The sequence below is a fragment of the Asterias rubens genome, chromosome 15 (genome assembly GCF_902459465.1).
Source record: "Asterias rubens chromosome 15, eAstRub1.3, whole genome shotgun sequence".
NCBI classification, from domain to species: Eukaryota; Metazoa; Echinodermata; class Asteroidea; order Forcipulatida; family Asteriidae; genus Asterias; species Asterias rubens.
The window spans coordinates 11,553,171-11,568,500 of record NC_047076.1 but is presented as its reverse complement, the minus strand read 5'-3'; the positions used below and the strand labels follow the sequence as shown (position 1 = coordinate 11,568,500).

Below are 15,330 nucleotides of genomic sequence, written 5' to 3'. Positions count from 1 at the left end.
ATTTTTCTTTCTCAATTGAACAATAATCAGGCTAAAAGAAAAAAATCTCAAACACAAAATATCTTACTTGTGAACATAAAGCTTGTGTCCGTTGCTGTTACTTGATCTACACCAATGGTACCAATGGCGTTTCCACCTATTTGAAAAGTAAGCATGGGCATTAGTAGAGAATTGAAAAGAAACAGTTTGAATAAAATTCATTATCTATAGGCAGATACACTATTTCAACAATCTGTAAGTAAATGCCGCACTTTACCTGTTGGCAAGGTTACAAGAGGCTCAAGCGTAGTGGTAGTTGGTGGTTGAGTAGTAGAACTCTCTGCCAGATAAGAAAACAACAATATTGAAATTGAAATGTACAGACATATAAATATGTAGTTTTACATATTAAACAATTTGACAGTGATGGAAAATTCTTAGTAAAGAGTAGAGTAAAATGTAAACAAAAACGTGGTATCTCTAGCATTATCAAGTTCTCTAATCTATGTAATTTCTAATACCAGTAAAATTTTGCTTTCCAAATCAGACATATGTCAAATCGTGTTAATTCATTGCTTTCCAATAATCAGGCTATAAAAAAAAATCTCAAACACAAAGTATCTTACTTGTGAACATAAAACTTGTGTCCGTTGCTGTTACTTGATCTACACCAATGGTACCAATGGCGTTTCCACCTATTTGAAAAGTAAGCATGGGCATTTATTAGTAGAGGATTGAAAAGAAACAGTTTGTATATAATTCATAGGCAGATACAATATTTTCCCAATCTGTAAATAAATGGCACTCTTTACCTGTTGGCAAGGTTACAAGAGGCTCAAGCGTAGTGGTAGTTGGTGGTTGAGTAGTAGAACTCCCTGCCAGATAAGGAAACAACAATATTAAAATTGAGCTTGCATCCCATTTAAGAAAAAATAAAAACGCAATAATAGTTACCATTCCTTTTGTAATAAGGTATAATGCCAAGGGTTGGAATCACACAGTCGAGCCTTGACTATTGAAAAACAATTATTTGCTAAAACTACAAAAAGAAGACTCACTTCGAGGTTTCAATGTGGTTGTACCCCCTAGGGATCCTCCGGTTTCTGTAAACAAAAGCAAATGAACGACAGTATGTTACACCCTTTGATATTGTGGACAATGTACAACAATAGAGTAAGTCCTCCTCAAACACACAAAACACATTGATAATTCAACTGAAATTCTTTGGTATAAGTTAGCATTCTATTGGGCAGAAATGTTTTGCATTGACCTGTTACAATGAAAGGTTTTGTTAAATGAACATAACACAAAAAGTGCTTTCTCACCCAAGACAATCTTTTCTGTGATAGTTGCCTCTGGAGTTGTAGTCACTTTGATAGTTGTAGTCTGCTCAGTGGTTGGTGCAGTAGTCGTACTGGGAGTAGTCGTAATGCGTTTGGTTGTTACCTCTGTTGTTGCTGGCTTGCCTGTTTGAGAATTAATGTTAAAATAAATGATGAAATTTGGTCTTTTTAAAACATTGTTAACTGTATCGTTCTTCACAAATGATACCTACAGATATTGAGACAAAATCCAACTTAGCTTTGGCTGATAACTTTGCGTCTCCGATTTGTATCTTACCTGCTGTTGTTGGAGTAACGGTTGTTGTTGTACTCTCTGTTGTAGTTGTCCCCTCAGGAGTAGTGACTATTGTGGTCGTTGTAGGTGCCGATGTTGTTGTAGTTTCTGGCGTGGTTGTGGTCGTTGTTGTTATCTTAGTAGTTTCAATCTTCTCTGGTGTTGTGGTTGAAACAGTTGTAGTCACCTCTTTTGTTGTTGTTGGGATAACAGAAGCTGTTGCAAAAATACAAATATTTAGAGACTCTAAAAGAATTGTACAATGCACTATAACTATTGCTAGAAGTGCTTTCATAACGGCTACACTGTTTTGGAATGTCTTCATTTCTGTGTAAAAGTTTTACTTGTTAGATAGTTACTGGGGAAAATGTAAAGCATTTAAAAAGCAGAAATTTAGATGAGGTTAGTGGTTTGGACAACTTACATTTTGCACAGCCTTCAAATTCCACTTTGAAGCTGGCCTTTTTACCCGATGGCACATTGATGTTCAGCAACGTAACCTTCTCAACGTTGTCGAGTTGGGGATTTACAGGAACAGTGACTTTCTGCGTAATGTCGACACCCGGAGGTACAGTGAACACCTGTCATGAAAATTGGAATGAAAAAAATTACTGAAATACAAGATGTAGCACTTTTTCAGATATTTTAAAATGATGTTAAATTTGTAGGGGCTGGCAACAATGTACTACACTTTATCATAATCGTGCTCTACAGAACAACCTCTCTGAATTTTTTTTTAAATGTGAAAAAGAAAAACAATTCAGCTGTGTTTTACGTGAAGTATGGCACATATGAGTAAGTGCCGCAATACATAGGTGTATTGACAAAGTTCAAGGTTTCAAATTTGTTGTTCTTAAATCAGAGTCTCATTCATTGGTTGCTACCCATTCATACCCTATGGTTTTTCTTGAAATCCCTTTCTGACATTCACTTTAAGACCTTCAAAATTTGAGAACCTATGGGAGTGCCCCTATTTACACAGCAAGATGAATTTGAACACGTGGCATTACCATGATGTTACTGCAATCTGTGCATTGATACCTCACCGTGCAATGCCTGAACCCCATAGCAAACAGAATCGACATCAAACTTCGTCTTCATGTCTTCAAACCCCTTGTTCACCAGTCACCATCATACATATCTGACATGCTACAACCGTATGTCCCACCGTGTTCCCTACGCTCTTCCTCAGAGAACCTCTTGACAGTACATCGTACCGTCTCCAGAGCTGGTTTGCGTGCATTTTCTGCTAGCACTCCAAATCTGTGGAACTCATCACATCCTCGCCATGCAATTTCACACAATCAATTCAAGAAACTACTTGAGACTCATTTGTACCGAAACACTTTGACTTCACTTTACATTGAAACCTTGGGAAAAAGGCGCCTCATATAAATGCTGATAATGTATGTTATTGTTGTCATAAAGTACGACTTTTTGAATGACTTCTTACCTGTTCTACTCCAGAGGAATCTACAAATTCTTTCTCAGCATCCTCTCCATACAGTTTGTATCTCAGTGTGTAACTAGTGATAGCATTACCATCAGAGTCTCCCTGAAGCTGAACACCAGTCAGTGTTACAGGTGTTGAGAATCGAGCTTGATAGGCTCGCGCCTGTGGAGATTGCCCATCCAGTTCAGATGTCCCTTCTTGATATTTTGTAAGTTCATCAGCACAGTTTCCTAAAGGAGAAGAGTAGTTGAAAGATTTGATTCAAGTTCAAAACAATGGGTCATGGTGATGACTGACTGAAAAAAATGAAATTAGCCAGACATTGAAGTTTACCTTTAGTTACTGGTGTTGGGGTTGTTGTAGTGGTAACAGTAGTTGTCGAAGTGGTTGTCATTTCAGTTGTTGTGCTTGCGGTTGTTGTCGTTGTTGTTGTTTCCTTAGTGGTTGTAGGACTGGTCGCTGTTGTTGGTACAGTAGTAACTACTGTTGTTAAGGTAGTTGTAACAGGTTCGGCAGCTGGTAAATTGAAATGTACAGATATATAAATATGTAGTTGTACATATTAAACAATTTGACAGTGATGGAAAATTCTTAGTAAAGTGGTGTCTCTAGCATTATCAAGTTCTCTATTCTATGTAATTTTTTCATACCAGTAAAATTTTTCTTTCTTAACTAATCTTATATCAAATCAATTGCCTTTTGTGTTAATTCATTGCGTACCAATAATTAGGCTAAAAGAAAAAATCTCGAACACAATGTATCTTACTTGTGAACATAAAGCTTGTGTCCGTTGCTGTTACTTGATCTACACCGATGGTACCAATGGCATTTCCACCTATTTGAAAAGTAAGCATGGGCATTAGAAGAGAATTGAAAAGAAACAGTTTGAATACAATTCATTATCTATAGGCAGATATTTCAACAATCTGTAAGTAAATGCCGCACTTTACCTTTTGGCAAGGTTACAAGAGGCTCAAGCGTAGTGGTAGTTGGTGGTTGAGTAGTAGAACTCTCTGCCAGATAAGAAAACAACAATATTGAAATTGAGCTTGCATCCCATTTAAGAAGGAATAAAAACCAATAATAATTACCACTCCTTTTGTAATAAGGTATAATGCCAAGGGTTGGAATCACACAGTCGAGCCTTGACTGTTGAAAAACAATTATTTGCTTAAAACTACAAAAATAAGACTCACTTCGATGTTGCAATGTGGTTGTACCCCCTAGGGATTCTACGGTTTTTGTAAACAAAAGCAAATGAACCACAGCATGTTACACCCTTTGATATTGTGGACAATGTACAACAATAGAGTAAGTCCTCCTCAAACACACAAAACACATTGATAATTCAACTGAAATTCTTTGGTATATGTTAGCATATTCTATTGGGCAGAAATGTTTTGCATTGACCTGTTACAATGAAAGGTTTTGTTAAATGAACATAACACAAAAAGTGCTTTCTCACCCAAGACAATCTTTTCTGTGATAGTTGCCTCTGGAGTTGTAGTCACTTTGATAGTTGTAGTCTGCTCAGTGGTTGGTGCAGTAGTCGTACTGGGAGTAGTCGTAATGCGTTTGGTTGTTACCTCTGTTGTGGTTGGCTTGCCTGTTTGAGAATTATGTTAAAATAAACGATTAGCCTAAATTTTTTTTTTTTTTACATTCTAACTGCGTTGTTCTTCACAAATGATACCCACAGATATTAAAATAAAATCCAACTTAGCTTTGGCTGATAACTTTGTGTCTCCAATTTGTATCTTACCTGTTGTTGGAGCAACTGTTGTTGTACTCTCTGTTGTTGTTGTTCCTTCAGGAGTAGTGACTATTGTGGTCGTTGTAGGTGCCGATGTTGTTGTAGTTTCAGGCGTAGTTGTGGTCGTTGTTGCTACCTTAGTAGTTTCAATCTTCTCTGGCGTTGTGGTTGAAACAGTTGTAGTCACCTCTTTCGTTGTTGTTGGGATAACAAAAGCTGCTGCAAAATATACAAATATTTTAGACATCTTAAAAACAAATGTACAATGCACTGTAAATTGATAACATTAATTAAAAATGGTAGTGCTAGAAGTGTTTCATAACCGCTACACTGTTATGGAGTGCTGTCTTCAAATATGTGTAAGAGTTTTGTTTGTAAGATAGTCACTTGGGAAAAAAGTAAAGCAATTAAAAAGCAGAAATTTAAATGAGGCAAGTGGTATACGCAACTTACGTTTTGCACAGCCTTCGAACTCCACTTTAAAGCTGACCTTTTTACCCGATGGCACATTGATGTTCATCAGGGTAACCTTCTCCACGTTGTCGAGTTGAGGATTTAAAGGAACAGTCACTTTCTGCGTAATGTCGACACCCAGAGGTACAGTGAACACCTGATATCCAAATAACGATATCCAACATGTTACACTATTTCAGCTAACTATCGAAGTGACAAAGGTGTTAAATTTGTAGGCATTGGCAACAACAGCAGCACACAACACTTGTGCTCTACAGAACAAATTCCTTGACTATTTTTGTTTTAGTTTCGTTTTTTAATGACTTCTTACCTGTTCTACTCCAGACGAATCTACAAATTGTTTCTCAGCATCCTCTCCATACAGTTTGTATCTCAGTGTGTAACTAGTGATAGCATTACCATCAGAGTCTCCCTGAAGCTGAACACCAGTCAGTGTTACAGGTGTTGAGAATCGAGCTTGATAGGCTCGCGCCTGTGGAGATTGCCCATCCAGTTCAGATGTCCCTTCTTGATATTTTGTAAGTTCATCAGCACAGTTTCCTAAAGGAGAAGAGTAGTTGAAAGATTTGGTTCAAGTTCAAACACAGGGACATGGTGATGACTGACTAAAATGAAATTACCCGGACATTGAAGTTTACCTTTAGTTACTGGTGTTGGGGTTGTTGTAGTGGTAACAGTAGTTGTCGAAGTGGTTGTCATTTCAGTTGTTGTACTTGCGGTTGTTGTCGTTGTTGTTGTTTCCTTAGTAGTTGTAGGACTGGTCGCTGTTGTTGGTACGGTAGTAACTACTGTTGTTAAGGTAGTTGTAACAGGTTCGGCGGCTGGTAAATTGAAATGTACAGACATATAAATATGTAGTTCTACATATAAAACAATTTGACAGTGATGGAAAATTCTTAGTAAAGAGTAGAGTAAAATGTCAACAAAAACGTGGTATCTCTAGCATTATCAAGTTCTCTATTCTATGTAATTTCTCATACTAGTAAAATTTTGCTTTCCAAATCAGACATATGTCAAATCGTGTTAATTCATTGCTTTCCAATAATCAGGCTATACAAAAAAATCTCAAACACAAAGTATCTTACTTGTGAACATAAAACTTGTGTCCGTTGCTGTTACTTGATCTACACCAATGGTACCAATGGCATTTCCACCTATTTGAAAAGTAAGCATGGGCATTAGTAGAGGATTGAAAAGAAACAGTTTGTATATAATTCATAGGCAGATACAATATTTGCACAATCTGTAAATAAATGGCACTCTTTACCTGTTGGCAAGGTTACAAGAGGCTCAAGCGTAGTGGTAGTTGGTGGTTGAGTAGTAGAACTCCCTGCCAGATAAGAAAACAACAATATTTAAATTGAGCTTGCATCCCATTTAAGAAGGAATAAAAACGCAATAATAATTACCATTCCTTTTGTAATAAGGTATAATGCCAAGTTTGGAATCACACAGTCGAGACTTGACTATTGAAAAACAATTATTTGCTAAAACTACAAAAATAAGACTCACTTCGTTGTTGCAATGTGGTTGTACCCCCTAGGGATCCTCCGGTTTCTGTAAACAAAAGCAAATGAACGACAGTATGTTACACCCTTTGATATTGTGGACAATGTACAACAATAGAGTAAGTCCTCCTCAAACACACAAAACACATTGATAATTCAACTGAAATTCTTTGGTATATGTTAGCATTCTATTGGGCAGAAATGTTTTGCATTGACCTGTTACAATGAAAGGTTTTGTTAAATGAACATAACACAAAAAGTGCTTTCTCACCCAAGACAATCTTTTCTGTGATAGTTGCCTCTGGAGTTGTAGTCACTTTGATAGTTGTAGTCTGCTCAGTGGTTGGTGCAGTAGTCGTACTGGGAGTAGTTGTAATGCGTTTGGTTGTTACCTCTGTTGTTGCTGGCTTGCCTGTTTGAGAATTAATGTTAAAATAAATGATGAAATTTGGTCTTTTTAAAACATTGTTAACTGTATCGTTCTTCACAAATGATACCTACAGATATTGAGACAAAATCCAACTTAGCTTTGGCTGATAACTTTGCGTCTCCGATTTGTATCTTACCTGCTGTTGTTGGAGTAACGGTTGTTGTTGTTGTACTCTCTGTTGTAGTTGTCCCCTCAGGAGTAGTGACTATTGTGGTTGTTGTAGGTGCCGATGTTGTTGTAGTTTCTGGCGTGGTTGTGGTTGTTGTTGCTACCTTAGTAGTTTCAATCTTCTCTGGTGTTGTGGTTGACACGGTTGTAGTCACCTCTTTTGTTGTTGGGATAACAGTAACCGCTGAACGAAAAATTAAATTGATAAATATTTTAGGCACTCAAACAAGGAATGTTGTGAGATCAAACACTTTATATGGTCCCGTTTTATGATTTTATTTTAGTTGGTAAAATATTGCTAATTTTTTGTTGGTGCTTCTTAAAGTACTTACGTTTTGCACAACCTTCAAAGTCCACTGTGAAACTAGCCTTTTTATCAGAAGGCACATTGATATTGGAGAGGATAACCTCAATCACGTTATCAAGTTGATTAAATGGTAGAGGGACAGTCACTTTCTGAGTAAAGTCAGCGCCGAAAGGAACATCGAACACCTGTCATGGAATTAAGATATTTTTTCAATTGTAAGGTAATAATAATAATAATATCAAAGTCTTATATAGCGCAAGTATCTACCAAACAAGGTACTCAAGGCGCTGAGTATATACAAACTTTCAGAAAGATAGGTTAATGCAGTGATGGATTCTGAGACCCAAATGTGTAGCACATATTAGGGTTTACAAGGTGCTACGGCGCATGACGCAGCCACAACCAGGAACACCGGGTAACCCCTTCTCTTTTTGATAAGTGCACTGGGTTCTTTTACATGCGTTACAAAACACATGGGACCAACGGCTTTACATCTCATCCGAAGGACGAAGCAATGGTAAAAGTGTCTTGCTGAAGGACACAAGTGTCACGGCTGGGGATTCGAACCCACACTATGCTGATCAGAAACACCAGAGTTTGAATTCGGTGCTCTAAACCGCTATGGCCACGACACTTCCAGGCTATATCAGGCTATACTGCCAACTGTACACAGTAGATATACATTCAAATACAGAGAGAATATTTGGGGGGGAGGGCCGGCAGAGAAAACTGGATAACCTAAACACAATGTATATGTACATGAATATAAAGATAAATCATTGATAGGAATCAGGTTAGACACACTTTTATTTAACAGAAGTCTGTTTTTGGTCTGTTTTTGTAAGAATGCAGCAATGTCTAATGATCACGTTTGTTGTTTAAAGAAAACAATCACCTCAATGTCTGGATAATGATGGTCCTTCTTTAATGCAAACAAAATCAGAACACTTTTTGTATTGATAAAATAACTGTGCATGAAGGGGAAAACAGCAATAAAAAAAGTCCTTGTAAATATTATGGGTGGTACCTATTTCTTTTCATTACCTGTACTTTTCCTGACTTCTCATTATTGACCTCCTTCGAAGAGTCGTCTCCAAACAGTTTATAGCTCATGGTGAAACTAGTTATAGCATTACCAGCTGTGTCTCCTTGTAGCTGAATACCAGTTAGCGTTACTGGGCTTGTGAACGGAACGACGAGCATTCGTGTCAGTGGAGTTGACCCATCCGATTCAGTTCTTGGTTGTTCATACGCACCAAGTTCATCAGCACAGTTTTCTAAGGGAAGACACCATATTTGTTAATAAGTAGTAAAATTAATGGAAGTATCATGGTTAAGCGGTTGAGAGCATCGATCTCAAAGTCTGGTGTCTCTGTTCAGTAGAGTGTGGGTTCGTGTACCAGTTATGACACTTGTGTCTTTAAGCAGCCGTCAATTTCACCAAACTATTCCTAACTTAAGATTTATCTTAGGACTTAGGACGAGTCCCAACCCTGCGCTGTAGCATGCAGACCTTAAGATCAATCCTAAGTTAGGACGAGTTACTCATCCTAACTCGAGATAGGATTAATCCTAGCGTTTCGTGAAATCGGCTGCAGGACACTTAACCATTGCTTCATCCTTTGGATGGAATGTGAAGTTATTGGTCCCATGTGTTGTGTAATGCACGTAGAAGAACCCAGTGCACTTAAATAGAAAAGAGAAGGGGGGTTGTCCTGGTGGTGTTCCTATGATTGGCTACATTTTGCGCCACAGTAAGACCATTACACCATGCTTTCAAGGAATAGGTCTCATATTTCAAATCGTAGCTCCACACACCTTGCAGGAAAAAAACGGTGTGCTTCGATACATCGGGGGGTGCTATTAAGTGCGATATAAGAAGAGTATTTATTATTATCTATACTATTATTATTATTTTTATTATGGAACATGAATCACAACTGAAGAGTACAAAACTATAAATTAATGTTGTTTATTGTAAACCTTATTGTGAAACTTACCTTTTGTTACCGGTGTTGGTGTTGTTGTAGTGGTAACAGTTGTTGTAGAAGTGGTTGTGGTTTCAGCTGCAGTGCTTGCCGTAGTTGTTGTCGTTGTTGTTGTTTCCTTAGTAGTTGTAGGACTAGTCGCTGTTGTTGGTACAGTAGTAACTACTGTTGTCAAGGAAGTTGTAACAGGTTTGGCTGCTGGTAAATCAAAATGTATAGATAAATATGGACACATAATTATTTATATTTAACTAAATTTGACAGTGAAGGAGAACACATCAGTAAAAAGTAAAAAAAAAAAGAAGAAGAAAAAACATCTCTAGAATTATCAAGTTCGCTATTCTCACTACTACCTCATACCACAAGTTCCCCTTTTGTCAACAATTATTGTTAAAATTTAACATACATGTAAATATCAAATCAATTGCGTTTTGTTTTAATTCAGTGCTTTACAATATCCAGGCTTAAAGAAAAAATCTCAAACACAAAATATCTTACTTGTGAACATAAAACTTGTGTCCGTTGCTGTTACTTGATCTACACCAATGGTACCAATGGCGTTTCCACCTATTTGAAAAGTAAGCATGGGCATTAGTAGAGAATTGAAAAGAAACAGTTTGAATAAAATTCATTATCTATAGGCAGATACACTATTTCAACAATCTGTAAGTAAATGCCGCACTTTACCTGTTGGCAAGGTTACAAGAGGCTCAAGCGTAGTGGTAGTTGGTGGTTGAGTAGTAGAACTCTCTGCCAGATAAGAAAACAAGAATATTGAAATTGAAATGTACAGACATATAAATATGTAGTTTTACATATTAAACAATTTGACAGTGATGGAAAATTCTTAGTAAAGAGTAGAGTAAAATGTAAACAAAAACGTGGTATCTCTAGCATTATCAAGTTCTCTATTCTATGTAATTTCTCATACCAGTAAAATTTTGCTTTCCAAATCAGACATATGTCAAATCGTGTTAATTCATTGCTTTCCAATATCAGGCTATAAAAAAAAATCTCAAACACAAAGTATCTTACTTGTGAACATAAAACTTGTGTCCGTTGCTGTTACTTGATCTACACCAATGGTACCAATGGCGTTTCCACCTATTTGAAAAGTAAGCATGGGCATTTAATAGTAGAGGATTGAAAAGAAACAGTTTGTATATAATTCATAGGCAGATACAATATTTTCCCAATCTGTAAATAAATGGCACTCTTTACCTGTTGGCAAGGTTACAAGAGGCTCAAGCGTAGTGGTAGTTGGTGGTTGAGTAGTAGAACTCCCTGCCAGATAAGGAAACAACAATATTAAAATTGAGCTTGCATCCCATTTAAGAAGAAATAAAAACGCAATAATAGTTACCATTCCTTTTGTAATAAGGTATAATGCCAAGGGTTGGAATCACACAGTCGAGACTTGACTATTGAAAAACAATTATTTGCTAAAACTACAAAAAGAAGACTCACTTCGAGGTTTCAATGTGGTTGTACCCCCTAGGGATCCTCCGGTTTCTGTAAACAAAAGCAAATGAACGACAGTATGTTACACCCTTTGATATTGTGGACAATGTACAACAATAGAGTAAGTCCTCCTCAAACACACAAAACACATTGATAATTCAACTGAAATTCTTTGGTATATGTTAGCATTCTATTGGGCAGAAATGTTTTGCATTGACCTGTTACAATGAAAGGTTTTGTTAAATGAACATAACACAAAAAGTGCTTTCTCACCCAAGACAATCTTTTCTGTGATAGTTGCCTCTGGAGTTGTAGTCACTTTGATAGTTGTAGTCTGCTCAGTGGTTGGTGCAGTAGTCGTACTGGGAGTAGTCGTAATGCGTTTGGTTGTTACCTCTGTTGTTGCTGGCTTGCCTGTTTGAGAATTAATGTTAAAATAAATGATGAAATTTGGTCTTTTTAAAACATTGTTAACTGTATCGTTCTTCACAAATGATACCTACAGATATTGAGACAAAATCCAACTTGGCTTTTGCTGATAACTTTGTGTCTCCGATTTGTATCTTACCTGCTGTTGTTGGAGTAACCGTTGTTGTTGTTGTACTCTCTGTTGTAGTTGTCCCCTCAGGAGTAGTGACTATTGTGGTTGTTGTAGGTGCTGATGTTGTTGTAGTTTCAGGCGTAGTTGTGGTTGTTGTTGCTACCTTAGTAGTTTCAATCTTCTCTGGTGTTGTGGTTGAAACAGTTGTAGTCACCTCTTTTGTTGTTGGGATAACAGTAACCGCTGAACGAAAAATTAAATTGATAAATATTTTAGGCACTCAAACAAGGAATGTTGTGAGATCAAACACTTTATATGGTCCCGTTTTATGATTTTATTTTAGATGGTAAAATATTGCTAATTTTTGGTTGGTGCTTCTTAAAGTACTTACGTTTTGCACAACCTTCAAAGTCCACTGTGAAACTAGCCTTTTTATCAGAAGGCACATTGATATTGGAGAGGATAACCTCAATCACGTTATCAAGTTGATTAAATGGTAGAGGGACAGTCACTTTCTGAGTAAAGTCAGCGCCGAAAGGAACATCGAACACCTGTCATGGAATTAAGATATTTTTTCAATTGTAAGGTAATAATAATAATAATATCAAAGTCTTATATAGCGCAAGTATCTACCAAACAAGGTACTCAAGGCGCTGAGTATATACAAACTTTCAGAAAGATAGGTTAATGCAGTGATGGATTCTGAGACCCAAATGTGTAGCACATATTAGGGTTTACAAGGTGCTACGGCGCATGACGCAGCCACAACCAGGAACACCGGGTAACCCCTTCTCTTTTTGATAAGTGCACTGGGTTCTTTTACATGCGTTACAAAACACATGGGACCAACGGCTTTACATCTCATCCGAAGGACGAAGCAATGGTAAAAGTGTCTTGCTGAAGGACACAAGTGTCACGGCTGGGGATTCGAACCCACACTCTGCTGATCAGAAGCACCAGAGTTTGAATTCGGTGCTCTAAACCGCTATGGCCACGACACTTCCAGGCTATATCAGGCTATACTGCCAACTGTACACAGTAAATATACATTCAAATACAAAGAGAAAATTTGGGGGGGGGGGGGCGGCAGAGAAAACTGGATAACCTAAACACAATGTATATGTACATGAATATAAAGATAAATCATTGATAGGAATCAGGTAAGACACACTTTTATTTAACAGAAGTCTGTTTTTGGTCTGTTTTTGTAAGAATGCAGCAATGTCTAATGATCACGTTTGTTGTTTAAAGAAAACAATCACCTCAATGTCTGGATAATGATGGTCCTTCTTTAATGCAAACAAAATCAGAACACTTTTTGTATTGATAAAATAACTGTGCATGAAGGGGAAAACAACAATAAAAAAAGTCCTTGTAAATATTATGGGTGGTACCTATTTCTTTTCATTACCTGTACTTTTCCTGACTTCTCATTATTGACCTCCTTCGAAGAGTCGTCTCCAAACAGTTTATAGCTCATGGTGAAACTAGTTATAGCATTACCAGCTGTGTCTCCTTGTAGCTGAATACCAGTTAGCGTTACTGGGCTTGTGAACGGAACGACGAGCATTCGTGTCAGTGGGGTTGACCCATCCGATTCAGTTCGTGGTTGTTCATACGCACCAAGTTCATCAGCACAGTTTTCTAAGGGAAGACACCATATTTGTTAATAAGTAGTAAAATTAATGGAAGTATCATGGTTAAGCGGTTGAGAGCATCAATCTCAAAGTCTGGTGTCTCTGTTTAGCAGAGTGTGGGTTCGTGTACCAGTTATGACACATGTGTCTTTAAGCAGCCGTCAATTTCACCAAACTATTCCTAACTTAAGATTTATCTTAGGACTTAGGACGAGTCCCAACCCTGCGCTGGAATGTGAAGTCATTGGTCCCATGTGTTGTGTAGTGCACGTAGAAGAACCCAGTGCACTTAAATAGAAAAGAGAAGGGGGGTTGTCCTGGTGGTGTTCCTATGATTGGCTACATTTTGCGCCACAGTAAGACCATTACACCATGCTTTCAAGGAATAGGTCTCATATTTCAAATCGTAGCTCCACACACCTTGCAGGATAAAAACGGTGTGCTTTGATACATCGGGGGGTGCTATTAAGTGCGATATAAGAAGAGTATTATTATCTATACTATTATTATTATTATTATGGGACATGAATCACAACTGAAGAGTACAAAACTATCAATTAATGTTGTTAATTGTAAACCTTATGGTGAAACTTACCTTTTGTTACCGGTGTTGGTGTTGTTGTAGTGGTAACAGTTGTTGTAGAAGTGGTTGTGGTTTCAGCTGCAGTGCTTGCCGTAGTTGTTGTCATTGTTGTTGTTTCCTTAGTAGTTGTGGGACTGGTTGCTGTTGTTGGTACAGTAGTAACTACTGTTGTCAAGGAAGTTGTAACAGGTTTGGCTGCTGGTAAATCAAAATGTATAGATAAATATGGACACATAATTATTTATATTTAACTAAATTTGACAGTGAAGGAGAACACATCAGTAAAAAGTAAAAAAAAAAGAAGAAGAAATAACATCTCTAGAATTATCAAGTTCGCTATTCTCATTACTACCTCATACCACAAGTTCCCCTTTTGTCAACAATTATTGTTAAAATTTAACATACATGAAAATATCAAATCAATTGCCTTTTGTTATAATTCAGTGCTTTACAATATCCAGGCTTAAAGAAACAATCTCAAACACAAAATATCTTACTTGTGAACATAAAACTTGTGTCCGTTGCTGTTACTTGATCTACACCAATGGTACCAATGGCGTTTCCACCTATTTGAAAAGTAAGCATGGGCATTAGTAGAGAATTGAAAAGAAACAGTTTGAATAAAATTCATTATCAATAGGCAGATACACTATTTCAACAATCTGTAAGTAAATGCCGCACTTTACCTGTTGGCAAGGTTACAAGAGGCTCAAGCGTAGTGGTAGTTGGTGGTTGAGTAGTAGAACTCTCTGCCAGATAAGAAAACAAGAATATTGAAATTGAAATGTACAGACATATAAATATGTAGTTTTACATATTAAACAATTTGACAGTGATGGAAAATTCTTAGTAAAGAGTAGAGTAAAATGTAAACAAAAACGTGGTATCTCTAGCATTATCAAGTTCTCTATTCTATGTAATTTCTCATACCAGTAAAATTTTGCTTTCCAAATCAGACATATGTCAAATCGTGTTAATTCATTGCTTTCCAATAATCAGGCTATAAAAAAAAATCTCAAACACAAAGTATCTTACTTGTGAACATAAAACTTGTGTCCGTTGCTGTTACTTGATCTACACCAATGGTACCAATGGCGTTTCCACCTATTTGAAAAGTAAGCATGGGCATTTAATAGTAGAGGATTGAAAAGAAACAGTTTGTATATAATTCATAGGCAGATACAATATTTTCCCAATCTGTAAATAAATGGCACTCTTTACCTGTTGGCAAGGTTACAAGAGGCTCAAGCGTAGTGGTAGTTGGTGGTTGAGTAGTAGAACTCCCTGCCAGATAAGAAAACAACAATATTAAAATTGAGCTTGCATCCCATTTAAGAAGAAATAAAAACGCAATAATAGTTACCATTACTTTTGTAATAAGGTATAATGCCAAGGGTTGGAATCACACAGTCGAGACTTGACTATTGAAAA

General features: G+C 37.0%; 1 protein-coding gene across 1 annotated transcript in view; it reads right to left on the bottom strand.

The window, feature by feature from the left end:
• LOC117300268 (mucin-2-like) overlaps window positions 1-15,330 on the bottom strand; it is a 43,909-nt gene that overhangs the window by 28,232 nt on the left and 347 nt on the right. The window contains exons 2-31 of the mRNA XM_033784001.1: window positions 15,121-15,183; window positions 14,935-15,003; window positions 14,586-14,648; window positions 14,397-14,465; window positions 13,912-14,097; window positions 13,091-13,323; window positions 12,071-12,230; window positions 11,707-11,922; window positions 11,412-11,552; window positions 10,899-10,961; window positions 10,713-10,781; window positions 10,365-10,427; window positions 10,176-10,244; window positions 9,690-9,875; window positions 8,734-8,966; window positions 7,715-7,874; window positions 7,560-7,566; window positions 4,812-5,014; window positions 4,515-4,655; window positions 4,000-4,062; window positions 3,816-3,884; window positions 3,383-3,565; window positions 3,050-3,279; window positions 2,021-2,177; window positions 1,600-1,812; window positions 1,305-1,445; window positions 792-854; window positions 606-674; window positions 257-319; window positions 68-136 (exon numbers count right to left, since the gene is read on the bottom strand). Coding sequence (XP_033639892.1) covers window positions 68-136; window positions 257-319; window positions 606-674; window positions 792-854; window positions 1,305-1,445; window positions 1,600-1,812; window positions 2,021-2,177; window positions 3,050-3,279; window positions 3,383-3,565; window positions 3,816-3,884; window positions 4,000-4,062; window positions 4,515-4,655; window positions 4,812-5,014; window positions 7,560-7,566; window positions 7,715-7,874; window positions 8,734-8,966; window positions 9,690-9,875; window positions 10,176-10,244; window positions 10,365-10,427; window positions 10,713-10,781; window positions 10,899-10,961; window positions 11,412-11,552; window positions 11,707-11,922; window positions 12,071-12,230; window positions 13,091-13,323; window positions 13,912-14,097; window positions 14,397-14,465; window positions 14,586-14,648; window positions 14,935-15,003; window positions 15,121-15,183 — 3,714 coding nt within the window. The remainder of the gene's footprint in view (window positions 1-67; window positions 137-256; window positions 320-605; window positions 675-791; window positions 855-1,304; window positions 1,446-1,599; window positions 1,813-2,020; window positions 2,178-3,049; window positions 3,280-3,382; window positions 3,566-3,815; window positions 3,885-3,999; window positions 4,063-4,514; window positions 4,656-4,811; window positions 5,015-7,559; window positions 7,567-7,714; window positions 7,875-8,733; window positions 8,967-9,689; window positions 9,876-10,175; window positions 10,245-10,364; window positions 10,428-10,712; window positions 10,782-10,898; window positions 10,962-11,411; window positions 11,553-11,706; window positions 11,923-12,070; window positions 12,231-13,090; window positions 13,324-13,911; window positions 14,098-14,396; window positions 14,466-14,585; window positions 14,649-14,934; window positions 15,004-15,120; window positions 15,184-15,330) is intronic.